Source organism: Tamandua tetradactyla, chromosome 3 (genome assembly GCF_023851605.1).
Source record: "Tamandua tetradactyla isolate mTamTet1 chromosome 3, mTamTet1.pri, whole genome shotgun sequence".
In the NCBI taxonomy this organism is placed as follows: Eukaryota; Metazoa; Chordata; class Mammalia; order Pilosa; family Myrmecophagidae; genus Tamandua; species Tamandua tetradactyla.
The window spans coordinates 45879356-45907314 of NC_135329.1; the positions used below are offsets into that span (position 1 = coordinate 45879356).

Below are 27959 nucleotides of genomic sequence, written 5' to 3' on the forward strand. Positions count from 1 at the left end.
TTTCCTACAAACCTCATAATTCAGAATTTTTTTTTAAGTAATTAAGATTTGGGGCAGAGCATATTACAGTGTTAGACTTTGGCCAGTGGTGAATTGGCTGCAGTGTCCAAGTTTCGTTCACCGACTCACTAAAAAATAAAAAGCATCCATATCCAGAGAAACCTCAACCTGTCCCATTATAAAAATCCACTGCTCTGTGGTATGCCGCCTGCTTGTATATCAGACATCTGCTGACTATTCAAAGGTAAGAATATTTCAACCGCCCCACCCCCGGAAGAATCCCGCAGGAAGCTGCCTAAAAAAAAAATCCAACGACCGCTAAGGCGCTAAGGCGTTCTGTAGATGTACTTCGTTTTAAATGTAAGAAACACTAATCACACACTTCCTGAATAGTTCACTAAAAATTTTAAAACTTTTGCAGAGCTCTTTAGTCATGCCAAAAGTTCTCTGGCTTAGCTGCGAAAAGTGAAAACTATTCTTGGCATCCAAAGGACAATTGAGGGACACTGAATTATGTACAGCACCTAAATGAATGCCAGCCTCTAAAGATTTGAAAACAGCTAATCAAAGACTCATCAGAACAGGCAAGTCCTGCAGCGAACTCTGGTGGCACTTCCGTAAGGAAGTAAACACGCATTTCGGTAAGGAAGTAAACGATGGGAATTCCTACTTTTTGAGAAGCCCTAAACCCACGCGGAGGTCGGTTTCAGTTTTACGTGTTCTCGGAGGGATCAGGGGAACGTGCACTTTGTAAAACGTTTCGTTAGTGCGGATGTGCACTACTAATAAACTTTAGCACATCAGCTGAACGCAGCAAATCCTGGTTATGACATAAAGGGAAAGGTTGGAGGGAGTAAGTTCTGTATGAGATATCCTGGACCTATTCCAAGTACTTCTGATTTCTTTCCAGAGTGGGTTCTGCTCTTTCGAACTCAGTAACGCGCAGCAAGGTCTCTTCCTGGGAAACTTGGCAGACCGGCTCGGAGGAAAATGAAAGGAAAGTAAACTGAAGACAGCAAGTCCATGCATCCCGCAGGTCACTCCCCCAGGGAAAGGAATCGCTGGACGCGTCTGGGAGGATGTGGTGAAACTGGTTCCAGGAGGGTCTGCAAGCTGCGGTCGCAGGTAAATAAAAGGTCCTTCCAGATTTCAGCTGCGCAGCGGAGGAGGGGCGCAAACCGCGCTCCAGGAGAAATGCGGAGAGCCAGAGGAAGCAGGGAGGAGAGGGATACCGGAGAAGAGGAGGGGCCCAGATGTGAAGGGGTGGATGAAGAAGGCGGGGGTGAGGGAAGGAAGAGGAACGGAGCAGAGAGAGGGAGCAAAGGAGGTGGGGGGAATGGGAGCCGAGCATTGGGGCGGGAGGAGCCAGGCGGGAGGGCAAAGTGGGGATTTCCCTGGCTTTTCCCAACAACTTCCAAATTAAGCGGTGGAATTTGGAGTTTGTAACAAAGGCGGCTCCAGCCCGCCGCCAGCGCGAGGAGCTCGGGCCAAGTTCCGGCTCCGCACCCCGCGCCGCTGCAGCCACCCAGGGACAGACAAAAGGCTGCAGCGGCGGTCCCGACCCTCCCGAGCCCGCGGCGGGGCACCACTTACAGGATGGAGGTCTGCGGCGCCACGGCGGGCACGGTCTCCAGCATCAGATGCATGCACCGCACCGTGGTGCGGAAACACAGGCAGCGGCTGGGGCACCCGCCGCCACCCCCGCCGCCCGGCTTCGGGGAGACCCCCACCAGCACCCCCCAGCTGCAGCACAGCAGGAGCACCAGGCAGCAGCGCCCCGGACCCCCTCTGCGTGGGGCCATGGCCCACCGGCACCGGCACGGACAGACGGACGGGTGGGCTGAAAAGCGGGCGGAGGGGCCGAGGCGGTGCTCGCGGCGCAGAAGCGGGAGCGCCGGGCGCGTCCACCCGGCCGGGTTCCCCCAACTGAGCTGGCTCGGGTGGCGGCGGATTTCCCAGCTGTGGGCAGGGGGAGCGTGGGGGGAGGGGGGCGGCCAGCTGTGCACATGCGCCGTGGCTCCTCCCTGCCGGCCCCCCTCCGACCCCGTCGGGACTCCCAAAAGGCCCGCGGGGCGGAGCGAGGGATGCGAGGGGCCCCAGCTCGGGCGGGGCGGCAAAGCGTCCAGGGGTGAGGACTTCCAAAGACTGCCCGGGACGTAAAGCTGCTCGGGGGTGGAGAGTGAGAGAGGATTTGCGTCCTGGGTTTGAATCCCAGATTCTCTTCGGAACCGGGTGTCCTTGGCAAAGTTGCTTCGTTGCTCTTAACCTAAGTTCCAATCTGTGCAATGATTGTTGTTGAACACTCTTTAGAGTGCTTACTGTGTTCGAGGCACCATTCCAACAAGCTCGCTCGCTCTCTTTCTGCTTCTGTGTGTGTCTGTGTGTCTGTGTTTCTCTGTCTGTGTGTAACCACGTAACTCTCAGAACAGCCCAGCAAATGGCACTATCATCATCCTGAGTGAGGAAACCGAGGCCCACGCCCAAATAGCACAGAAATAGAGAGGAACTGGGCAGGAGCAGACGCCAAGCGCTCGGGCTCCACGAGGCCATGCTATGCTGCCTCCTACCTAACTCAGGGTCCTGTTAGGATATTTAGAGAGAGTTTATGAAGAGTCCTGGGCGCTGTGCAGGACCAGGTGGGTGCTAAATGGCCTTTAAGCCCCACCGTTGCTGGATGGAATGGGGAGAGGAAACCCTTGGTCCACCACCACCCCCCAAGTTGGATTTGTACAGATATAACTTGGAACAGAGGGGAAAAGCTGAAGTTAAGATATATTTTGAATGTCTTTTAACGCTTTACCTACGCGTCCTCGGCCGTTTCTCCCAATGACTCTATTTATCCATTCTTTCCATTTTACAAATAAGTAGTTAGCTCAGAGTCACACAGGGATAGATTCAGAATCTGAGCCCAAGCGCAGTTTCAACAAAACTCCACGTGCTCCCCTTTTGCTATCCTGCCTGTGAGCCCCAGAACCTGGGCAACAGCAAACGGCAAAACATACCTTAATTCCGAAACATTTTGCCTTGAAAGTCACACACATCGCTTTGGCTCACGTTCTATTGGCAAAAACTAGACACCTGGCCACCCCTTCTGTGCAAGTGGGGGTGGGAAATATTGGTTTTGGTCGGACAGCCATTTCCCAGAGAAAATGCTGTTCTGCGGAGTAGGAACCACGACTTTTGGTGGAAAGTAATGAAGGTAAGTTTTGAATCCAGACAATCTGATTCAAGGTCCTATGCTCTTAACCTTTATATCCTACACCTCCACTCTCACGGGGAGTCACAATACCTGCTCCGTGTCTCTGTTTCTTCATGGATCTGAAAAGCTTGTTATACTGGATGCTCAAAGGGTTCCTTTTATTACTACAATTCTAAGATTGTGAGTGAAAACAAAAAATGCTTTAAAAGAAACTAAAACTCTTTCCCTATCTGCAATATCTGGGGCCTTGACATGCTACAGGAGCACCACAAACAGAGGTTGCCTTCCCTTTTCCTTTTCCCTCTTCCTTGCCAAGGAAACACAAGCTTCATAAAGATGTTCATACTTAGGCAAGTGGCAACTATGATTTCATGTGTGTCATTGGAGTTAAAATCCCTGTTACAATGTGTCACCTTCAGAGTCACCTAGAGATCAACCATCGAGGTGTCCTATATCCTAAAGATTCACAAATCTCATTCACAGAGTGCTCCTGGACTGCACATACTTTTCCAGTTATCTTTTAGACATCTTACCTGGACAGTCCACAAGAACTTTCAGCTTAGCATGTCAAAAACCCAAAACATTGTTCTCCCTAAAAATACATGTATTTTTTTTCTCATGAATCCTTGATTTGATCTTCCAAGTGCTTTCTCGTATCTAGCAACCCTGAAGACAGAAGGAAGACTCAACTCATATTTAATCAGTTACAAAATCTTATTAATTCCAGTTGCTCAACATCATTCAATCCATATCTATCCTCTATCCTCACTCCTTATAACCATTGCCTGATTTCTGGCCTTTATCCTCAACCCTGTACCACCGCTGCAGACTCATTATGAATTACCCTGCCTCTGGGATCTGTCCCATCCAGCCTCCACCAGCAGACAAAAACATAGCACAGCTCTGGCCCTGCCACTTCCCTGTACAAACACCTCTGCTGCCTCTTCAATCTAAAGAGCGAAGGGGGAATTTCACACTGCATGCTGACTCAGCAACTCTGACATTCCAGGTCAGCAGTCAGAATTGTCTCCAGAGAGGCTTTTGTTTTGCCTTTGTGATTTTGTTTGTTGTATTTATCTTTGTTCCTGTATTTTATAACGGATGCCCAGCCTTCATCCTAGGCATTCTGATCAAATCTGCCTGCGATGTGGCTCAAGATGTGATGTTTTCTTAGCTCCCCCATCTGCCCTGTGGCCAGGTTAAGGTATTCCCCATCTACCCTGTGGCCAAGTTAAGAGACCCAGGCCTCTGTTTCTAGCCGTTCTGTCTGCCGTTCCTTTACCCAAACCTCTCCTTCCACCTGGAGCCAAGTTCTTTCAACTCTGTTGCCTGGCAAACTCCTACTCAGCCTCTAATACCAGCTCAGTTGTCTGGCTTCTCCCCTGTGAACCATTACAGACCCCCTTTCTGACCTCTCGCTTCCAGCATCTTGTCCCATCGTTATATTTCTACCGCTAGATTCCCTTCATGGCTGTGAGCTCTGGATGAGGGACTAGAGTCCCCTTGCTGAACAAAGGGTGAGTGCTTAGGAAATAAATATTTGTTGAATACCTACCCTGTCCTTTTGCGCAGTGCTGCCCCTTTCCTGATGACCTAAATGGCTTTTGGGCAGCCACGTACTTCCAGATTTATCCTGGCACTGACCTGGGCTAGGTGATCCTTCAGTATTTTCTGCTTTAGGTTTGTTTGGGTTTATGAATCATCATAAAAATTATCACGATGTGGTCTCACTAATATGAACTAATTATAACGAGCAAACTCTAGGAATTAAAATCTAGAGAATAGGTGAACGAGAGATAGAAAAGGGTAGAGAGTGATGATACTTAAGGTATACAGAATTTTTATTAAGGTTGGTTGTAAATGTTTGGAAATGGGTAGAGGTGGTGGAAACACAATACTGCAAGTTTAATTAACAGTTGAATGTGAGTGTGGCTAAAAAGGGAAGTCTAGGATAGTGTATGTCACTAGAGGGAAAGCTAAAGGACAAAATATAAGACTATAACATAGCGAAAACTGTTGTGGAAGATGACTGTAATAAACTATTCAAAGATAAGTAAATTCTTACATGAGCTAGAACAAATGTATGTCACTATTATAAGGTGTTAATAATAAGGTGTATATGGGAAAATATAATTAATGCAAATGAGCAAACAAAACCAAATTCCAAGAGAAGTACATAGCACGTAGCATTTCCTACATTAACCTGATTTCAAAGCCTTTTATCTTGGAGTATTTAGAGAGAATATTTTTCTATATTCTTTTCTTATAGAATACAGAGATATAAAGGGAATAATATTCTATATATTTTTCAATAGAGAACCCATAAGAGTAAACTTTGAGCAATTAATATACTGCACATCTTCAAAACCATCATAAAATATCATTGCTCTAAGCTAGGCTTTGGATAAATATTGCACAGTTAGCATTCTGGAGTCTGGATTTTCATATCTCCCTCACAGGCTGTTTGAGGGAGGCTCCTTGTCATTTAAAAATTATTTGGACTGATGATTTCGCTCCTCTCCATTCTATGGGAAAGGAGTAGCATGGTGGAAGCATGCTGGAAAGATGGCCATCTGACCAACACAGGGCCTTAGAGGGCTGGCAGTGAAATAAATGAACATTTGTTACTTCTGACCTTATTCAGAGTCTTAACTTCAGCCATAAAGGTTCATCCAGATTTGATTGAGGCAACTTGGAATTCTACTCTAAGTTTCTCCTGCAGTAGGAAAAGAAGCAACACTATTTCTTAATTGCTTTGTTGACATCTGGCGGGAACTCTTAAAAATGGGTAACAAACCGTTATCAGGTCATTAAATGGAAAAACTATTTGTTACACACCAGGAAAAAAATTTTTTTAATTATGAAATAGACTTACTTTTTAGCAACATCCAGACAAATCTGAAAATGGGAGAACATCAAATAGTCAAGCCAGTGATTCAATCTAGAATATTGTCTACTATGATTGCCTCTGTACCTGCCTGTCTCTCGCTCCCTTGATAGAAGCTGATTAAAAACTAAAATATCTACATCAAAAGACAAAAAAGAAAATGAACATGATGCTTTATATCATTTTACTTTCTCAACAAAGCTGTTAGTTGAGGATGGGTATCTCATTTGCGATGTGGGGAACCTGAGACTGCAGATACTAAATAACTGGTTAAATGGCCTGGTACCACCTAGAGAGTGGCACTGCTCGGAGTGTGACTTCAGAGTCCCTGGTTACCATCTAGTCCAGTCCTGTTCAAAGGCAAGTGTGCGCATGCATCTCACACTTGACGCCCTCTGAACACCCCCAATTTACTGCCACCCACAGGAGGCAGTTGCATTTCAGGGCAGTGCTGGTTGTCAGCTTTCCTTTTCAAGTCAGTGGCAGTCTTCCAGGCCAGCCACTTGCATGGTATTAGACCAGGAGGTATGGCGGGGAAAATGGAACAGTGAATTAGGAAAGAAAGAACTTAGGTTTTTGTCATGACACTTTTGCTTGTATTGCACTAAATGTGCTTCCTCATCTTTTCCTCGTCAGTTCCTATCTCTGCCCTCTAGAGGTCCCTAGCAGACTAACACTTACAGGATCTTGACCTCCAAATAGGTAAATTATTTAAATACTATCACTGCCACTGAAATTTTCTTTTCCCCAGGGTCCAGGTGAAATATTCCCATTTCTCTGAGATGACCAATTTGCAAACCTCATTATGTGACCCAAATCTTTTTCTCTGTCCCACAGTAAACATTTCTTTCAGGTGCTGACATTCTTTCCCCCGCTACCCTCACTTTCTTTATTAAAGAAGTTGTAGGTTTACAGAAAAATCATGCATATAATGCAGATTTCCTTTATACCACCTGTGTTAGGGTTCTCTAGGGAAACAGAACCAATAGAAGATATCTGTAAATACGAGATTTTATGAAATTGTCTTACACAACTGTGGGTATGCACGAGTCCAAATTCCATAAGGCAGGCTGCAGGCTGTCAACTCCAATGAAGATTTTCAACGAACTCCCCAGGAGAAGCTGGCTGGCTGAAGTAGAGATGAATATTCTCTCTGCTGACCGCTGAAACCATCACTTCTTTTAAAAGCCATCCACTGATTGAATTAAATGTCTCTCATAGTTGAAGACATTCTCCTTATTTGATTGTCTATGTAATCAGTCATAGATGCAATCAACTCATTGATTATTCAAGTCCACAAAATGTCTTTGCAGTAACAGACCAGTGCTTACTTGATTAGACTTGGCCATTACTTGGCCAAGTTTACACATAAACCTAACCATTATACCACCCTATTATTAACACCTTGCATCAGTGTGATGCATTTGTTACATTTCATGGAAGAACATTTTTTTAAATAATTGCAGTATTAACTATAGTCCAAATACTCCACAATAATAACCACATATACAGAACTTACAATGTGCTCAGCTCTATTCTAAGTATTTGTGTATAATAGCTAATTTAGTCCTTAGAGTAATCCTATGAGATCATCATTAGTATTGCCCCATTTTTCATATAACTAAATAAAGGTAAATGAGGATAAGTAACTGACCCTAATAATAAGCTTAATAGATATTAATAAGCTTAGTAGATATTGTGCCATGATTCAAAACTATGTCTATTGACTCCACAATGTATAAACTTGACCTGGATGCTGAATGAACACCCCTTTAAGCTGTCAGCTGAGTGGTGATAAGTGGAATGAGGATACCACCCAGACTGGTGAAACAGTTACCTGAATGGATGAAAGGGAGCAGTGCCCATCATTCACACTAGAATACTACAAGTGTCACATGTAATTGGGTAGACCGTTCAGAATGTCGTCGCCTTGGTAGTAGGGCAAAATTAGTCCTGGATTAAATACTGCACTTGCTTGCTGAACAAATCTTAAAAGCAAGACTTTAAAAGGATCAGACGTTTCCTTAGCAATTTAACTACATCCAAAGCTCAAAGGTCAAGAATATTTACAGGAATGCAAAAATATCCAGTATTTTGCAAGGTAAAATTTAATGACATTCCTTTTTAAGTGCTGATATGCATACAAGGAAGCAAAGATAAGTGAGATAAAAGACACTATCATAGCATTGACTGTCTCTTTGGGGTTCAGTACTATTGAACTAGGTAAATCAGGTCTTGTGGTAGGCACTAGAGACACAGTGAAAATAATAACTACCACTATTTGAAAACCTGCTCGGTGGCAGAAACTGTGATAGGTAGTTAGTTACAAGTATTTTATTATTTGATCCCCGCAACAACCTGTATACAAACATTTTATGATTTGATCTTCACGATGCCCTGTGAAGCAGGTATTATTATCCCCATTTTGCAGTGAGAAATGAATGCTTGGAGATTTTAAGTAGCCTGTCCAAGGACTTGTAGCTAATAAATGGAAGGAAGGAAGGAATAGAAAAGAGAAAGGAAGATAAAGACAAATAGTAGTGACTCAGCATTTACCATCCACCAGACTTTATCTGTTGCGAGAGACCTTGGTAAAGAACCCCATTGCTGGGCTGCTACATCCATGTTCCAGGTGCTGTTAGTGTGGGCTCCTAAAATCTTCTGGAGAATTGTCTAGTTTACCAGGAGCCATTTCGCCTGGAAATGCCTGGAAGCTTAGGCTCCTTCCCCCCTGGTACAGCCCACAGCCGATGATCTACTGATATAAGGTTGGCCTCCTTGCGCCAAGGTTAGACAATACTGTGGTGCCATTCGTGTTTCAGAGCTGATTCTAGAAATCACATCTCTGTTGCCATTTTCCCTTGCTCAGTCTGCACTCCTCACCTCTCAGTGCTCTCTGAGTAAATCACTTGCTCCCAAACCCTGGCTCAGACTCAATTTCTGGGGATCCCATCCTAAGAGGTGTATGCTACTTCACTTGGTGTTCACAAAAATCCCTGAAGTAAATATTCTATAGAACCTGAGACCTCATTTGATTGTCATGGCTTTCTCTATTCGGCTGTTTGCTTCCCCTACTAGATTAAACACTCTTCAAGGGGCTCTAGGAAAAAGAATGTGGACTTTGGAACAAGACAAAACCAGGAGGCAGCCTTATTGCTACTGCTTCCAATTGTGTGACACACAACTACTGTGGGTTGACTAAGTAAGTCAAAGAAAGAATCAATGACTTTCTCACCAATGAACCTTATGGTGTCTGAGTAAACGCTAGTGTCTGGGAAGCATTTGAGCCATTCCCAGACAATGAGTCAGGCTCCCTCACAGAAACTGCCTGGGTCAGACCCAAAGGTTTCCATTCTGCATCCATTTACCCACTTATTCAGTAGATATTTCTGAGTATCTACTATGAACATCTATCTGCTCAGCCTCCTCCAACCCAACTCCAGGTTCTGCGGAAACCAAGTCAGTGGAGGTCCCAGGAACAGGAAACAGTAGCTCTGGGTTCAGGACTGAAAACTGGGAAGGTAAGTGAAAAGACAGCCAGGGAAACAAAACAGAGACAGAATTCCAAGGATGGGTATGGCACTATCAAATTGTGTGATTGCTACCTATCATAACCTGCCAAACCCCAACCAGGACCATTCCAGCCAACCTAGGGCAATATAAAGATTCATCAAGGGTTCCATGCTCTAGTTTAACTTTCCAGAAACCTACAACCCCCAGATGGGTCCCTGATCCAGATAAGTCCTGAAACTTAGAGGGCCCAGCCTCTCTTGAACATCAGATTGTTCCATCTCCCTACCCCATATTAGTGACAGACCCTTCCAACATGAAAAAGTTAGAATGGCCATAGCCCAAACACCCCTAAAGGGAGGAATAGAAAGATCAAAGGTGATGGTGGAATTATACATAGAAAATAGGATTTAACAAATGAATATGAGTGCTGAATCATTAAATTGATATGTCTTTTAGTCTCCGGTATCTTAGAATAGCTAGAAGTCAAAACCTAAAATTGTGGAATTGTAACCTATGTCAAATGCTGAAATTTGTTCTATAACTAATGTGGTGCTGTGCTTTAAAATTTATTGCTTTTCGTATATATGTTATTTTTCATTAAAAAAAAGAAAAAAGGTTGATGGCGGTGATAAAAAATGTTTGCACCTTCTAGCCTTCTATATTCTCGAGCAGCTAGAAGGAAAAATCTGAGAGGATCATATGGTAGCCCACGACAAAGTCTGGAATCTGTCCTGTAACTACTTGTTGAAGAGTGCTTTGAAAACTATTGCTTTTTTATTTCTTTGCTTTGTATATAGGTTATACTACACAATAAAAAAGTTTAAAAAAATTGTGGTCTGAAGTGAGATTTAAAAGACCCATCTACTTCAAGGGTTAGTTAGGAGGCTAATTGAGTAAATAGACTAGAAGAGGACCTAGTTCGTGGTAAACTCTCTATTAGCTTAAGAAAAAATATAGTTGAGGTAAAGGAGGAGGTATTGATTGCAAGGATAAGCTGTTGGACCCAAAGTAAGGAGGCAATGAGAGGGAGATGTCGGATGAGTCCAGAAAACTGTTTATCGATGCACTGCAGTCACATAGACTCCTTGAACTTCTAGGAAATTTAAAATGCTAACTGGGCAGAGTCATCCATCTCTCTAGCCAACCATCCACACACCCACCCATTGGTTCTTCCTACCATGTACTAAGCATTGGATTAGGCACCCAACACATTTTTAACAGTGGCAAAGAAAAAAAGAAACCCTAAAAACCTTCCTCTGTTAAGAAGTCATATCCCAATTGCTTTTTTCCTGGTTGACCTCCAAATTATGGATTATTTATATAAATTAAACTATGAATTTAGATCCACTGAGTTCTGTTTTTTTCAGTGGATTTCTCAGGTCCATGCCTGAGTCTCCACCCCCACCAGGGTTACTAAGGCAGGCTAAGTAAGGCACGTGTGTGGGATAAGAGTTCAAACTTGGAATGTTATTCTCATCAGAGCGGCCCTGGGGCATAGACTGAGCCATTCCCCATCCCCACCAGGACTGAAAAACTGGTCGGGGGCAGGGCCAGGGGCTCACCTCTAACCCTAGTGGAGGCTTCAGGGAATTCCAAAGCCTACCTCATGAGGAGATAGACTGCGTGGAAGCTTCTATGCATGACCATCAGTATCAGTAAGGGTCCCAACAGAAACTGGATGGCACATTCAAAAGGGTTAATTGACGAGAGTTTAATTGAGAGACTCTTTGTAGAGAAGGGGGACAAGTTAAGGGAACCTAAGAAAGCACCAGAGAATTAACCCCACCTCCATAATTCCATCCTGCTAATATATTGGGACAGGTGGGGGAGGAAAGATGCAACCTGTGGAATGGAGCTGTGCTCTTAGGTAGAAGATAGTAACCACCGCTTAACTACTGGGTAGGGAAGGAATAGGGGAGCCATTGAAGATGAGCCACCCAATGTGGGTTCTTTACTTGGCGCTATTTATTTATTTATTTATTTTGTATGTTGTATGGTGGGGGTCACATTTCATTATTTTTCCATATGAGTGTCCTCTTATTGCAACACTATTTGTTGAATTTGGTTTTTTGTCTATTTTGCTTGCTTGTTTGTTTTTTGGGGGAAGTACATGGACCGGGAATCGAACCCAGGTCTCCCATATGGCAGGCGAGAATTCTACCACTGAAGTACCCTCGCACCCCCTCTCTCAGCATTCTTAATGCACAGACACATTGAACAAATGTGTGTGCGTTAAGAGGAAACTTCCCCAATCTGCCTCCCGGGTAGTGATTCTTCTCATGGTTTTTATACACCTTAGAGACAAAAATAGATAATCATCTTGGATAACAAGTAACAGGGGTCTGGGGAAATTCATTAGCTCCTTATCTCAGTTATTTACTACTTTCTTTAAGATTTACATCTTCTGAGATACCTGGGGCACAATGTCTCCAAGTCTGGGTGCATACTTTGCATATTTCTCCTCTGTGAGACAGAAACTCAAATACACAGCTTGCTTACAGTTTTAGGGTTACATTTAAGACGCTAACACTGCACCATCTCCTGTTGATGACTCCCACTGGCTACTCCAAAAGGTAAAAGGGTCTTGGTGTTGCAGTCATTAGAGGGTCCCCTGGACAAAGAATCAATCAAGAAAGACAGAGATCGGATCTGGAGGGCGCAAACAGAATAATGAACATGCCCCTCCTTCAGCTAAGTTGGAAGTGAACAATTAACATAAGGTTTTTTTTTTTTTTTTTTTTTTTTTTTCGGTGCAGGGGATGGGAATTGAACCCAGGAATTGAACTCTGGCATGACAGGCAAACATTCTACCACTGAACCAGCTGTGCACCCTAACACATGCTCTTCATTACGAAAACCCATAATCGATGGCTTATAGGTCCCAGCCTATGAGAAACTCATAATTTGGTGGGAGCTCATAACTTTATAAATAAGTATTTTGGATATAAAGTTATCATTTCGGTAGATTGCCCAGTGAATATAGCTTGTGTAACCCACGTAACCTGTGATGATGATAACAGTAATAATATCATTATGATCATTGTTAATTTTTAATGCAGGCTCAAATCATGTGTTAAGCATTATGGTAAGACCTTTAAAAAGCATTATCCATATGCATTATAGTTATATAAGATATTACCATTGGTGATGATGGAATTATACAGAGAAGGCAGAGCTTTAACAAATGAGTATGATTGCTGAATCACTATATTGATATTTCTTTTGCTCTCCAGTATCTTAGAGCAGCTAGAAGTAAAAATCCGAAATTGTGGAATTGTAGCCCATACCAAATTCTGAAATCTGTTCTACAACTAATTGTTGTGATGTGCTTTGGCATTTATTGCTTTTTTGTATATATGTTATTTTTCACCAAAAATAAAATAAAAACAAAAAAATTAAATATTTTTTTAAAAAGATATTGCCATTGGAAGCTGGTGAAGGGTACAGAGGACTCTGCACTACTTTACAACTTCTTGTAAGCTCATAATTATTTTGCTCTAAACAGCTTTCTAAAGCTTTTTTGAAAAGTAAAAATAAGTAAATACAAAGCATTATCTAAATTAATCTTTACAACAGCCCTAAGGTGGCTTGAATTTGTGTGTACCCCAAAAAAGCATGTTCTTAATGTTTATCCATTCACATGGATGTGAACCCATGTAAGTAGGACATTTAGAGGCTACTTCAGTTAAAGTGTGACCCACCTCAGTGAGGATGGGTCTTAATCCTATTACTCGAATCCTTTAAAAGAGGATGAAATTTAGAAGCAGAAAAACAGCTACAGACAGAGCAGTCAGAAACTAAACACCAGTGGAACCCAAAATTGCTGCCATATGCTTTGCTATGTGACAAACTAAGGACCAAGGCTCCCCGGCAGCCAGCCCCGAAAGCCATAGTCTTCAGGAGAAAGTATTACCTTGATGGTGCATTGATTTAGATTTTCTTTTAGCCTCAAAAACGTACACTAATAAACTCCCATTGCTAAAGCGGACCTATTTCATAATATTTACTTGAGCAGCCTAGGAAACTAAAACAAGCCCTGAAATCTAAATACTATTATTACCTATTTTAATATTTATAGATAAGGAACACAAAGCATAGAAATATTAAGTGGTTGTCTCAAGATCACCAAGGTAGGATAAAATGGGACCATGTTCCATAGTCCTCTCAGCCATTGTGGTATATCATCTCCTCGGGCTGCTTCATTTCTGAAGAAAATGAAATAGTATCTTTTTTTTAATCTCTAAAATAAAATAGTATATATTTTATATGATTGCTATAAGGATTGAGTAAGATAATGCTTTGTTGTTGTTAATGTTTTTTATTGTGGTAAAATGTATATAACATAAAATTTGCCATTTTAACCATTTTTAACTGTGCCTTCAGTGACAATCATTACCTTTACAGTGGTGTGTAGCCATCACCGCTATCTAGTTCCAAGAGATAATGCTTTTAAAGCTCTTTCAAAATAGCTGCCAAGGCTGCACGTGCTCCTTGGCTGTACCTCTTGTCCCCTTTCCAAGCTCCTTTTGTGACATCTCCTGTCAGGCTGTTGTTCTCCTGGGAATTGATCTTCCCGCCCACACTACTTACTCTTACCCCCAAAAATGCTCATCTCGTTCACTTGCGTTGTTCACTGGTTGTTCTAGTTTGCAAGCTGCCAGAATGTGATATACCAGGAACAGAACAGCCTTTAAAAAGGGGAATTTAAGTTGCAAGTTTACATGTTCCAAAGCTGTGAGGATGTCCAAATTAAAGCAACGCTATAGAAATGTCCAATCTAAGGCATCCAGGGAAAGATACCTCAGTTCAGGAAGGCTGATGAAGTTCAGGGTTTCTCTCTCAACTGGAAAGGCACATGGTGCACATGGCAACATCTGCTAGCTTTCTCTCCAGGCTTCCTGTTTTATGAAGCTCCCCCAGGGGCATTTTCCTTATTTCTCTTCAAAGGTCTCTGGCTGCATGGGTTCACCAGCTTTTCCCAAAATGGTTCCTTTTTAAATAGGCTTAGCAAACCCCACCTTGAATGGGTGGAGACACATCTCCATAGAAACCATCTAAACAAAAGTTACTCCCCACAATTAGGTGGGTCACATTTCCATGGATAAAAAGCTCCCATCTAGCAATACTGAAATGAGAACTAAAAAAACATGGCTTTTCTGGAGCATACCACAGATTCAAACCAGCACAGTGTTCCTCACCCTTCAATACTCAATTCTAATGTCATCTCCTTTGAGAAAGCCTTCTGTATCTGACCCACCTGGAGGAACATTTAACTTTTTCTTTAGTGCCCCCATGGCATTTTTCTCTGTTCCTCCATTATAGCCCGTGACATCTCAAATTGTTAATTAACATTTTTATCCCTCACTTGACTGTGAAGGCGTAGACACTAATAACCACTAGTTAATGAGCAAACAGGGAATTAATGAATAAGGAAACAGCAGGCTATACAAAGGGCTCCTGTTGTACTCAGCTGATTGTGAATCTTCCTCTTTATACTACATGGGAGCAGGGGTTCCCTAGCTTATTCAGCATTGTAGCCCCCTGCCCAGCAAGTTTCCTGGAGTGGAGGCTCTGAAAATCTGTTCATTAAATAAATATATAAGACAATGATTATTTTTGTTAAGCAGGCTTCATTGGTTTGAAGCTGTATGTACCCCCAGAAAAACATGTCCTTAAATCTAATCCATTTCTGTGGATGTGAACCCATTGCAAGTAGGACCTCTTGATGAGGCTACTTCAGTTAAGGTGTGATCCGCCTTATTCAGGATGGGTCTTAATCCTGTAAGTGGAGTGTCACGGTCAGGTTCATGTGCCAACTTGGTCAGATGGTGGTAACTGTTTGTCTGGTTGGGCAAGTGCTGGCCTGTCTGTTGCTGTGAGGACATTTCACGGAATTAAATCATGATCACGTTGGCTGCATCCACAGCTGATTTCATTTAGAATCAGCCAAAGGGAGTGTCTTCTTTAATGAGTGATACTTAATCTAATCACTGGAAGCCTGTTAAGGAGAATTCAGAAGAGACAGGCTCTCTTCCTGCTTTATGGACTTCGTCCAGACCCTCCATTGGGATCATCAATTTCACAGCCTGCCCTACGGATTTGGGACTCTACGTTCCCACGGTTACATGAGACGCTTTTATAAATTTTGTATTTACCAATATTTCCTGTTCATTCTGTTTCTCTAGAGAACCCTAACTAATACAAGGAGTTCTTTATTAGAGAATGAAATTCAGACAGAGAGAGAAAGCCACAGGAAGCAAGAAGCTGAAATCAATGAAACCTAGGAGAGTTTCTCCCAAGAAGGAAGCGACCAAGAGATGCTACCATATGCCTTAATATGCAACAGAGGAGCCAAGGATTGCTGGCAGCTGGTCTTCAGGAAGAGAGCATTGCCTTAATGATGTCTTGATTTAGACATTTTCCTAGATTCTGACCATGAGCAAACAAATTCTCATTGTTTAAGCCAAACCATTTCATGGTATTTACTTTAAATAGCCTAGGAAACCAAAACACAGGCCAAGACAGGGAAGCTTTGCCATCATGTTTACCACCTGGAAAAGAGAGAGTATAGGAAGGGTTGAAAGAACAGACTCTGGAGGCAGCTCTGCCACTTACCAAAGGTGTGCTCTCCAGCAAGTTCTTTTTCTTTGTCTCGGTTTCTTCATCTGTAAACTAGTACCTACAACCTAGGGTATTGCAAGGGTTAAATGAGTTCATAGACAGAGAGCCTTTCAAACAGTGCCAGGTACCCAGAAAGTTTTAGCTCTTGTTAACAGTATAAGCCAAGTCTCATTTAAAAGATGCCTTGGCACAGGGCCTTTTGGTGTTTTTTTTTTTTTTTTTTTTTTTTGCTTGTACATCCCCTTTCCCCATGTCTCCTTTCCAAGTAAAAGGACATTTCAAGGTCTATCAAGCATCCTCCCCAGTGTTTCCAAGACTTCCTTGGATGGAAAGACTCAGGTTGTGTCTTTCTGATGACCTCCCCTCTGAGTTTCTTTCTGTGCTCCCCCAGCATATGCCCGTAGCCCAGGCTCTGCCCCACTTTGTCCACGTGACCTCAGCCTCATTTCCCAAAGTGCTACCAGGCAAAGACCATGTATTCTTTTGCCCGACATGCTCAATGACCAATTCCTGAGACACCAGGGTTTCAAAGAGAGAAAGAGTTTATACTAGGCGCATAGTAGGAGAGCAGATGGCCTAGTGGCCCCAAATCTGTCTTCCCGAACTGCAGTAATTCTGATTGTTTTATTAGTGAAAATGATGTACAGAGTTTAGGACAATAAGAATGCGCAGATTGAGTACATGCTTAGTCACAGAACGCATGTAGGAAAATGGTGGGATGAGGTACAGGTGACTTGTAGGTTAAAGTCGAAGCTACTGTGCATGTCAGGTTGGCCCATTTTGATTAGCTCCAGTCTCAGTTATCAAGACAAATTTGGATTTGGGGTGGGTTAGTTCTGGGCTGACCCAGGACCCTTCATTACTAAACATTAGGGACTGTCTTTAGTGCTTATAAGACTCTAAAGTTGAAAAACTGGATAACTGGGTGCAAATGAAGGTTAGTAACAAGGATTTTGCAATCACAGAGGCAGAAGCAAAACAGTCATTATCAGAGATCAAAGCAGTTGGATTACAATTTAGAGATTTCACGAATTTCCCTCTGTCTACTCTAATAAACCAGAAAGCAAAATGGAATATCCATATAATGACTCAGTAATTAAAAATCATCCCTTAAATCCTGATTTCTTGGTTACAAAAGCATCTCTGACACAGGCTGCTTAACGTGGCAGATCGTTTGCAGAGGGTAAGAGAAGTACAACCCGGAGCAGTTAAGTTAATAATTTCTGTTTGTCCCCACCTCAGGGAACTTCTCTCTCCCCAGCCTTATCCTCACCTGTCCCCTTATCCTCACCAGTCCCCAGGCCAACTGCTCCCACTGTTCCATCCCCTGGGATTCCCTCATCTCCCTAAGGAGCATTTTAATGTATTTGAAGCATTTTGGAAACATACTAAACATTTTTGCCGTTAGGCAAAAACACATGTAGTCAGGGCTCCCCCGTTCCTCTGCTCCTTGCTGCTCCTGCTTCCTTCTTGTTACATTAGAAAGGAGTCCAAATTAACAAGTATTTTTGAATGGCTATTTCAAACTGAGCTCAGTGGTGAGGGAGAGGTAGACGTATTCCTGTGTTGTGAACGACCAGTAGGAGTAAGTAAGGTATGTATGTATGTATGTATGTATATGCAGTTCACATATAGTGTAAAGCAGAATATGATCACAACTCAAGTAAATTACCAGAAAAATACTTAGGCAAGGGAGGGTACATACAGCTGGACAAATAAGAGACAATTTCTTGAGTTGGGACTAGAAAGTTTGGTTAGAGTTTTACAATAAGAAAAGCTAAAAGTGCGTCACCCTGGGCTGTACCCTACTAAGAAATATTTCTTGAGTAAATGAATAGCAAAGGAGGCCTTCCACCTTGAGAGAAATGCATACCTCTTTAGAATGTTTTGAGCAGATATTTTCATTCTCATTAGCTTTGCTTTACTTTTTTGATATGAGAAGCACTCATTCAAACTCCACCTCAAATATTCAATCATCATTCCCAACAGGTATTATTTTTTCTACATAAAATGTCATTCCTTCCAACATTCGCTGAGTCCCTACTGTACTTCTGCCATTGGGCTAAGGGGTGGGGTCGGTTGTAGAGATGAAATATGGTTTCATCAGGTAAAAAGACAGATTACTCAATAAGTAATTATAGGTGCACGGGTGGTTTGTGGTAGAACGCTTCCCTGCCATGTGGGAGACACGTGCGCCACTTCACCCCTCCCCCACCCTCTCCCCCCCAAAACAGGAGATTACACAGAGCTCTGGTTGGAAAAACCATTGCTTTTCAAATATTAGCATGCATCAGGATCAACGTGGAGGGCTTGTTAAATCATGGATGGAAGGCCCTACCCCTACAGGCTTTGATTCAGGAGACCTGGCTCGAAGCGCAAGAATTTGCGTTACTAACAAGTTTCCAAGTGACACACCCATGGCTGGTTCCAGGAACACGCTTTGAGGACCACTGTTCGTGATGGGCTTGAAGGGAATGCTGTGCCTCCCGCTACCAGGGGACCAGGCAGACCCAAGCTAAATCAGTGATTGGCATCTCCTGGGGAATTTTTAAAACCTATTTCCCTCCACCGTCTCCACCAGGTGGCAGCGTTGAGCCACTGGTATGGATGGGGTGAGTGAAACTGGGAAGATAAAAAGACTATCACTGATTGAGAAAAACCCTAGAATGAGCTGAAACTCAGCATCAAGGAATTGAGAAAACCTTCTAGACCAAAAGGGGGAAGAATGAAATGAGACAAAGTGTCAATGGAAGAGATTCCAAACAGAGTCTAGAGGTTGTCCTGGAAATTATTCTTACACACTAAGTAGACATCAAGATGTAATTGAGAGGCTGGAGGGAACTACCTGAAAATGTAGAGCTGTGTTCCAGTAGCCATGTTTCTTGAAGATGATTGTATAATGATATAGCTTTCTCAATGTGATGTGTGATTGTGACAACCTTGTGTCTGATGCTCCTTTTCTCTACCTTGTCAACAAACGAGTAGAACATATGGAATAAAAATAAATAATGAGGGAACAAATGTTAAAATAAATTTAGTTTGAAATGCTAGTGATCAGTGAAAGTGAGGGGTAAGGGGTATGGTAGGTATAATCTTTTTTTTCTGTTTTCATTTTATTTCTTTTTCTATTGTCTTTTTATTTCTTTTTCTGAATTGATGCAAATGTTCTAAGAAATGAGGAATATGCAACTAAGTGATGATATTGTGAATTACTGATTAGCTATGTTAATGTTATATTTCGTTTGTTAAATTTTTTTAAATTAATAAATAAATTTTAAAAAAAAGACTATCACTGGTGAGTGGCCTATTTATGACTTTTTAAAAAAGACACTGCATAGCCATCACTAACACCCATGGAGTTCTTACCATGTGTCAAGTGAGTCTGAGTGTTTTATGTGCAAAAGCTCATTGAACACGCACGAGGTCTCTATGAATTATTAATCCCACTTAATAAATGAAGACAAGGGGCAGGTCAGCCAAATCATTTGCCCTAAGGCATGCAGCAAAAATGTGTGGGGGTGGGGGTGTTGCAAATATTTGTACCCAGGTAGTCAGGCTTGAAGGCCGTCCTTATATACCTGCTCTGCTAAATATCCTCCCAGTACACTACAGGAATATGTATGGAATTTGAATGCAAGAATGAGTTGCTTTTCGACATTAAAAACTGCTTTCTGAGCAAAGCTGCAAAGTCCTGCTTTTCAGCAAAGGCCTGAATTGGCTAGCTTTGGCGTGTGCTGGAGCAAACAGCCGAGATCATGCCAATGACTGAGAATTTTTCCAGTCCTTTCTCTTCAGCATAAATTTCTTCATCTACACAACTGCAGTGAAACCCAACAGGACAAGCCAAACACAACAGCAAGGTTATGGTGGGAAAATGTCCTACACATTAGGCTAAAGATGCAAAGGCAGACACCGCGGGAACGCTTAATGCAAACAGCAGGTTAAGGAAAAATCAAAGATCACCAAAGAAAGCGTCCCCTTCGTGACCAAAGCAGCATGAAAAGTGGAATGAGGTCATGAAAAAACTGTGAAACCCACGTCTCCTCAGCAAGGAATGATTTTCATAAAGTACAAAACTTCCTTGGCCAGAAGTCTCAAACGAACCAGCGTACAGTAGGCTGTTACAGACTGCTATTATATGTCTCCTGGGTGGAAATGAATTAGAGCATTTAATAAGCACCCACCTTTCATTTTGGCAAACGCACATACTCTCCAGCCAAAAGTATACAGTGTCACGCTAAACGCGCTTTTGGCTAACAGGGTTGAATATCATAATTAAAGTCCTGCCTTAAAAGCTCTTCTAATGTGTCCAAAGAAGTTGATCACCATAAGGACAATAACGCGGCCAATTTCAACTGCAGCCAAAGTCACTGTTGATTCAGCGAATCCAGTCCCCGTCTTGCAGTCCCTTGATGAATGTTTTCGAATTTGTCAGGTGCTTTTGCACATAATCATTGTAAATATGTATTACAGGACCTAGCAGCATTTACCTGGCAGCCAAGGAATGTGAACCATAACACTGCATAGCCACTGAAACTTGAGCTGCGGATGTGTTTTCCATCCCTCACTATAGAACTAATGAGTTTGCTTTATGAGAAAATTCCAGAACCCTCCTTTGTAAACTCAATACAACTTCAGAAGAGTCTCTTCGTCCACATCATACGAAGTTGCGGCATGTATTTGAGACCTGGCTTCAAAGGCACAGATCCAGCCTCGAGTCAAATGTCCAAATTTCTCATCCCATGACAACCAGACATAGAACTGGCGTGGTGGAAGAAGAAATCTAAGTTATCCTTCACTTATAGTCTGACACTGCCTAAGGATTTGTTCCCACAATACAGACCGGGTAATTTGACACGTCAGAGCGCTTGTCCTCCCTGCCAGGCTTGTATCTGCATTGCAAAGTTATGTTTGACGTTTATACACTTTCTGAATTTTAGTGTGGGAAAATGCTGTTGCTTGCTAAGAGGAGCATAGATTCCGGAACAAACAGATCTGTTTTCAAATCCAGCTCAAACTGCTACCGATTGCCCAAAATTTAGACTCTGTAACCACTCACAGCCTCAGGTCTTCATTTGTGAAATGATAACATAACCCCCCTAGTTAATGTAAGTGCTAAAAATTATTAGGCATGTCATTTGGTTGGAACTCATAAAAGCAAAGGCAATTATTGCTAGTGTTCCACCCTATTGGTGAGAGCTATTATAGTAAATTAAACTTTCCTTCTCAAATAAGGAATAAGGTATATGTACTGTTTTTGGAAGAAAAAAAAGGAATTTAGGTCTCATGTGTATGAAACAACCTCAACTTACATTTCTGAACTCTTGACCTATGAGTCCCATTGTCAAAATCACCTTGATTAACAAGTAAAGCACCCATTAGGATTTTGAATGACATTACCTTCTTTGGTCCAAAATAGTTTTCATGCATATGGAAACTCTGCTTGATTTTATACCCAAACCACACTTCACACCACAAAACCAATAAAGCCATGGGTAGAGAGACATAAATACCAGTACTGGCACCTAATTTGTTTCCAGTTGGTGGGATCACAGCTAATATAATGACACCAGTTGGACGTCGTCCCCAGTAGGAATCCTGGATCAGCCCAATACTAGGTTTCAAACATCACAGAAAGCCCACGGGCCCCTGCTTTAGCTCTCTCACACTTAGAAAACAAATGACCTGATTCTCGAGAGACCACAAAAGGCAATGCGTGAGTGTAAAGGCTGCCGGTGTATTAATTGAATTATTTAGGCTTGTATTATTTTTCTCTTTGTTTTGCCTTTGATGCTAGATGGATCGGAGACTGTATTTGGGCGGTATGTCATCTGAAATACTCTAAGGAAAGCAGAGGAAATAGAGACATTACTTTTTTTTTTTTTAATCTTTGCCAAGGGTCTTAGTTTGCCAGACTATCTATGACAAATACCACAGAATGGCTTAGACAACAGGAGTCTACTGTCTCACAATTTTGGAGGCTGAAAGTCGGACATAAGGTATGGGCAGGGCTTGCTTTCTCCTGGAATGGGTAGCATTCCAGCAATCCTCTTTCTCCTTGTGTCTGATACTCTGGTTTCGCTGACTTCTGGCTTCTACTTCCACGTTCAATTTCCTTCACTTATAAGAACCTCAGCCATATTGGAGCAAGGCCATCCCTCATTCAGCTTGGCCACACTTTACTAACACCCTCAGAGGTCCTACTTACAAATGGGTTCACACTCACGGGAGCATGTATTAAAACTTGAACTTGTTCGTGATTCACTCCTCCCCACTAGGACTGAGCAGTCTTCTTCAGCTTGTAAATCGCTGGCTTTAATACCTGCAGCACAAATTAAAAGTTCAAGCTATTTTATTTTATTTTTTTGTTACTGTTTCAATTAAATGACCGAGATCCCAGAGTAACAGTGACTTTTGCTTCATCTCTCAAATCAGTAATTGTGAGTGTCAGCAATGGATTACTTTAAAGCTATTTTTGCACTCAGAGTGTTAATGAAATTAAACAAATGCCTTTGGATAAACCTGGAATTCCTCAGTAATTTGCAGAGTTTCACAGGCTAGGTGCTCCTAGGATGAAACTCCTAGGAATCCAGGAAGACACTGGTTCTTCCCATGGGATTGTTTAAGGCCTGGAAAAGAATTCCAGGCCTTTACTGTGCGTTTCCCAGAGAGGTCAATGTGTGTGGCCCCTCACCGAACAGGGCCGGTGCAGGCGAGAATGTGATTCCGATTGACCAAGCTTCAGATTTCCTACCAGAGGCCTCCATTCAACCTTCACTTTTATCACATTCCATATGTTTTTGAACCTTCTTGGTATCTTCGCTTCACTCCTTCTCTACCAGACCTTCCTTTTACTCTACTTGGGCCAGTGGCTCAGTAAATTCCCCAGCCTTCTGCTGACTTCTCTCTCGATTACCTTGCTCAGACCTGTGATGGAATTCCCGCCTCTGAACCAGGCAGAGGCCTTCGTAAGTCAATTGTTTGTTAGTTTACTCAGAAAGCAACAGTCTTACCTTAAGGGAGCCAACTCACGGAGAAAGCTTAGGGCCAAGCTTAAGTGTTCTAGCTGCCAGGCAAGGAATCGGTCCCCCCGGCACTCCATCCCATGTCCTTCCACATCCCTTCCCCCACTCAGGTCTCACTCTGGTGTTGTGGGAACAATAGTGCTTGGTAGCAGGAAGTCCCAGGTAGAGTCTAAGTTAAAACCCTGGCCCGCTGTCTCCTCTGTTCTCTCTACCTGTGCCAGTGAGCGGCTCTTCTTCTCCCCCCCGTCCACCGCATCCCCATGCTTTCCACCTCCCACTGTAGCTGCCACCTCTTACTGGCAAGAAAACTCATGTGGCCTGATACTATTGTTGGAAGAGAACCAGCGGTGTCAGCTACTGCACAAAAGCAGTCATAACTGCTGACTGATTGACCAATAATTAGAACAGTAACAGGAACAACTAAAATCTACCAAGTCTTTCTCTGCCAAGCATTGTCCTGCATGAGTCACATGCATTTTTCACTTTGCCCTCATGACAACTTTCCAGGGAGGACCAATTATTACCCATTTTACAGATGAGAAAACAGAGTTGGAGAAATTGAGTAATTAACTCAAGATCCCATAAGAAATATGTGCAAAATCTGGTTTTAGGCCCAGGTCCATCTGACTCAAAAGCTTGAGTGTTAATTGCTTTGTCTGTAAGGATGGGTGGTAGGGTGTAGTGTTGGGCTAGCTCCTCCTCTCTCTATGCTGGTTTGTACCCCAGAAAAGCCATGTCCTTTAATCTTCATTCAACATGACTAGATGGGCGCTTTCTGATTGTTTCCATGGGGATGTGACCCACAGAGCTGTGGCTGGTAACTTTTGATTAGATGGTTTCCAAGGACATGTGTCTACATCCATTCAAGGTGGGTTGCTTACTGGAGCCCTTTAAGAAGGAACCATTTTAGAAAATCTGTAGAGCCACCAGAACCGACAGAGCCAACAAAATGGAAACATCCCGGAAGAAGTCATTGGAGAAGCCTGGAGAGGAAGCCAGTAGACCTCACCATGTGCTTTCCAGTTGACAGAGAAACCCTGAACATCATCGGCCTTCTTGAACCGAGGAAGCTTTCCCTAGATGCCTTAATTTGGACATTCATATAGCCTTGCCTTACTTTGGACATTTTCATGGCCTTAGAGCTGTGAACTTGCAACTTAATGAATTCCCTTTTTAAAAGCCATTCTGTTTCTGGTATATTGCATTCTGGCAGCTTACTAACTAGAACAACCATCTTTTGCCTGACTCATATGAAACCACTCCCCTATTTTTTGATACCATGGGTTAGCATCTTCTCAATCCACAGTCAGCTCTAAATGATGACAGAAGAAAATGAGGAAACAACTGGAAAACCCATCAATGATGGCCATGTCTCACATGGCCTCTCCCTGTTCTTTTGCGAAGCCCTGCTATGTCTGTGTGGCCTGGTTGTTAAAGAGCATATCTATGAGAACAAATGTGCTTTCCCATAACCCTTCAAAGATGCATGGTCCAGTGCCCAGTGAACCATTCATTACGGGAGTAATGATAAATAGTGCAACCGCTACTGCTCACGAAGGTGTGCATAGCCAGAGCCAGGGACAGAGGTGGACATTGTTGAATTGGTTGTGTGTTTTGGCAATGCTCTTATTGGTTTAGTAGGAGCAGTGCACAATTTTCTATAAGGCAGAATTTTATTTTTTTCCGCTTCCCACTGTACTGAGTTGTTTCGCTTCAGCCTCCACCTTCAGCACCAGCGTACCACTCTCCAGCATTCCAAAGGTTTCCACTCATGCAGACTGGCTTGGAATCCACAGCCCACTCCCAGGTCCAGCAGGGTGGCTGCTCCTTTCCCACCAGAACCCCTTGAGAAACTCATCAGCTGTGTGAGACCTGACAGTGTAGGGAGTGAGGTAGCAAGCACTTGCAAACTGACCAAAATGCCGATGGTTTTACAATACTTCTATCCAAACTATGTTCCCGGGCAGTGGCACAAATGAGGCTCGGCCTGTGGCCTTCTCTTTCCACTCTGGCTTAGGAAACCTGTTGAGGTCCTCTAGGTACAAGAATGTCTCTCCCCAGCCCATCACCAAGTTTCACCAAACTGTCCCAGCAGCTCACAGCTGCTCCGTGGGCCTTGGGTCCATGCATGGGCCCTGGAGGTGGCCCTGGTGTTCCTTAGGAAGGGAATCTCAGGTTTCTTTGAACATGGGGGTGACATGGATGCCAGCTGGGAACATCCCGTTGCCCCATGGTTTGCACAGCTCTTGAAAAGCAATACAGCTTGGGTGAGCCAGAGTCTTGGCCTGCAAAAGGCCCAGGGTTGGTCAGTGACCTGAGAGGGGGAGTGAGAGTGCAGATTCCAGAAGTACCCAAGCACCTTACTTTACTGGGCCATACAAGACAAAGGCCAAATAGTGGGAGCTAACCCCTTCCCAAATTATGTGCATTTGTCTATTCTATACATAGATCTAACCTGGAGTAGTCCATTCTTTTATTCAAGGTCAATTCTTTATTTACCCAATTAGAGATCCATTCATTTATTCAGCATTCCTTCAAAATAGCATGCTGGTTTCCTTCTTGATAAATGCAGTACTGATAAGTTGCAGGTTTTTTGTGCCCCTAGTATACAGGTTGGTGAGTTACTTTTAGGAACGGTCATTCCACTAGCCACAACTCCATGGTCTGTGGGAGTGAGTGTTAAGAATGTAAGATGATATAAAGTTTATGTATGTTCTATATTGGTCTTTGGCTGTGTGGCCAGGATTTGATTATATATAAGTGATATGATGTTTAGGATACAAAGCAGTTCATAAAGACACACACCAATTCACACACTTGAGTTCTGTTTTTTTTTGTTTTTATTTCCAGAGGAATAAGGCTTGATGTCATTCCAGAACTATGCAAAAGCCCCCACTCCAGAAAATAGAAACACCATCATAAGCAGATTGCATAATTTCATTATTATGAACTAAGAGGTAACAGATAAATAGGTTAAACACTAGATCTAAAGTCAAAGCCATTATTTGTGGTAAATATCCCCCATGTTAAATTGCAACCTTATATAGTGCCCTTTTTTGGCAACCAGTTTATCTTGGAACTTAGATCCGTAAGTTACAATGCTTAACATTAAATCATCTAAAGATTTTCTTTTTAATTTAATTTTTTAAATGAGATAGATGGCTAGATATACCCACCTAGAGTTGTTTTAGACCAAAATTAATACTATTATGTTTGGGTAGCTTTGCATTTTGGGGCTTTGATCACCTATTTATCTGTGAGTTAGAGCTGACTTAATTGCTTTCTGAATATATATATATACTGAGGCTGCCCTTAAAATAAGCTCCTCACTTTACCTCTACAGGGTCTGGTGGCTTCCATTCAGGGTCATGTCCTTAGCTGGTTCCTCAATGCTCATAAGATACCTAGTCCCATATTCCATTCTGCTAGGCAGCTAAACCCAAGGTTTGGCACTAAACCTAACACATTTCTGAATTCTAGTTATTTGCCAAGGAATATAATCTAGAATTCACTGCTTCTCAATACTTGGAAAAAACTCAGTGGGAGATACGGTATTTATTGACAATTGCCTAAGGACATGTATCGATTCCCTTAGAGGCTATAAATTTTATCCTTTGGATAAACTTAGTCATCAGAGAAACCTGTCCCTGAAACATATCAAAATGTTTTACTTGATTGAATTTTAGGTTGATGCTGCTTGCCCACACTGAGGGGCTATTTAAAGTCAGCTCTATGAACCTGGCTTCTCTTGAGAGCATTGTTCACTGCATTGTGGTGCCTCTACCATAAGGACCCACGGGAGAAATTTCACTCTGGTCTCAGGTCCAAGAATACTTGAGTTTATTTGCACAACTCAATTGCTTGTATCTTATGATTACTTTATATCAGCCAACTGATTGTGTTTCTCTTGTATTTTTTACTAGGAAAACTGAAGCTGAATTTTTTATTTCCTATCAAATGTGCTGGTTCTCATGAAAGTGAATCTGTCAAAACTCTTGTTCTTGTCTTACCTTTCTACTTTTGCTTTACCCTTTAACTGATTTCATAATCAGATTTTACTTTTACTTTTTCTTGTCATAGTGTATATATCTCTGAAAGGTGCCTTTATTCCTTTGTGAATTAAGGTGGGCTACGATAAACTATTTCGTTTGCCTGCAGTATAGTGTATGGACAGGATGAAAAGAGAGAGAGCATAAATAGGTGGTGGGGTCCAATTGACTGTTAGCTGTGCAGATCTGAAGCCCATGAATGAGGTCAAAGTTTGAGATAGAGATTTGGAGATTGTTTATTTATCGATGATAGTGAAACCCATGAAATTGGATGGTTTTTCCAAAAGTGTGTAGAAAAGAGAAAGAAATAGGCTAAGAAATAGAAGTCAAGAAGCTATTGGCATTTAAGAAGATAGTAGAAGGAGGAAGCTTATGAAGGAGAATAGGAAGGAACAGAGGAAGAGATACAAGGAGAAAAAGAGAAGCAAAGAGTTACAATAATAGAGAGTAAAACTTGTAAATTATCAGCAGTGTCAAATCAGAGAAGCCTAATGAGATAAGGATTTGTCAACATGACATTCTTGGCAGACCTTGGCAAGAGTAGTTTCAATGGAGAATTATTGGGTGGCATACCCAGATTTCAATGAGTTGAGAAGCAAATTAGAGGTAAGAGAAGGGGAAAATAAGTTATAGATTAAAAGAGAACATACAGTCAAGGGAAGGTG

At 42.4% G+C, this 27959-nt stretch overlaps 1 protein-coding gene and 1 long non-coding RNA gene across 5 annotated transcripts in view; one reads left to right on the forward strand and one right to left on the reverse strand.

Moving 5' to 3' along the window:
* The window catches only part of PXDN (peroxidasin), a 137468-nt gene extending 135651 nt beyond the window's left edge, over positions 1 to 1817 (reverse strand). For all 4 annotated transcript variants that reach the window (XR_013172484.1, XR_013172483.1, XM_077153061.1 and 1 more), the window contains exon 1: positions 1594 to 1817. Coding sequence is in view for 2 of the 4 variants with exons in the window: in XM_077153061.1 (XP_077009176.1) it covers positions 1594 to 1802 (209 nt within the window). In the remaining 2 variants the exon portion in view is untranslated. The remainder of the gene's footprint in view (positions 1 to 1593) is intronic.
* Positions 716 to 27959, forward strand: part of LOC143677269 (uncharacterized) — a 40051-nt gene continuing 12807 nt past the window's right edge. Inside the window, exon 1 of the long non-coding RNA XR_013172485.1 lies at positions 716 to 1125. This is a non-coding gene — a long non-coding RNA (uncharacterized LOC143677269). The remainder of the gene's footprint in view (positions 1126 to 27959) is intronic.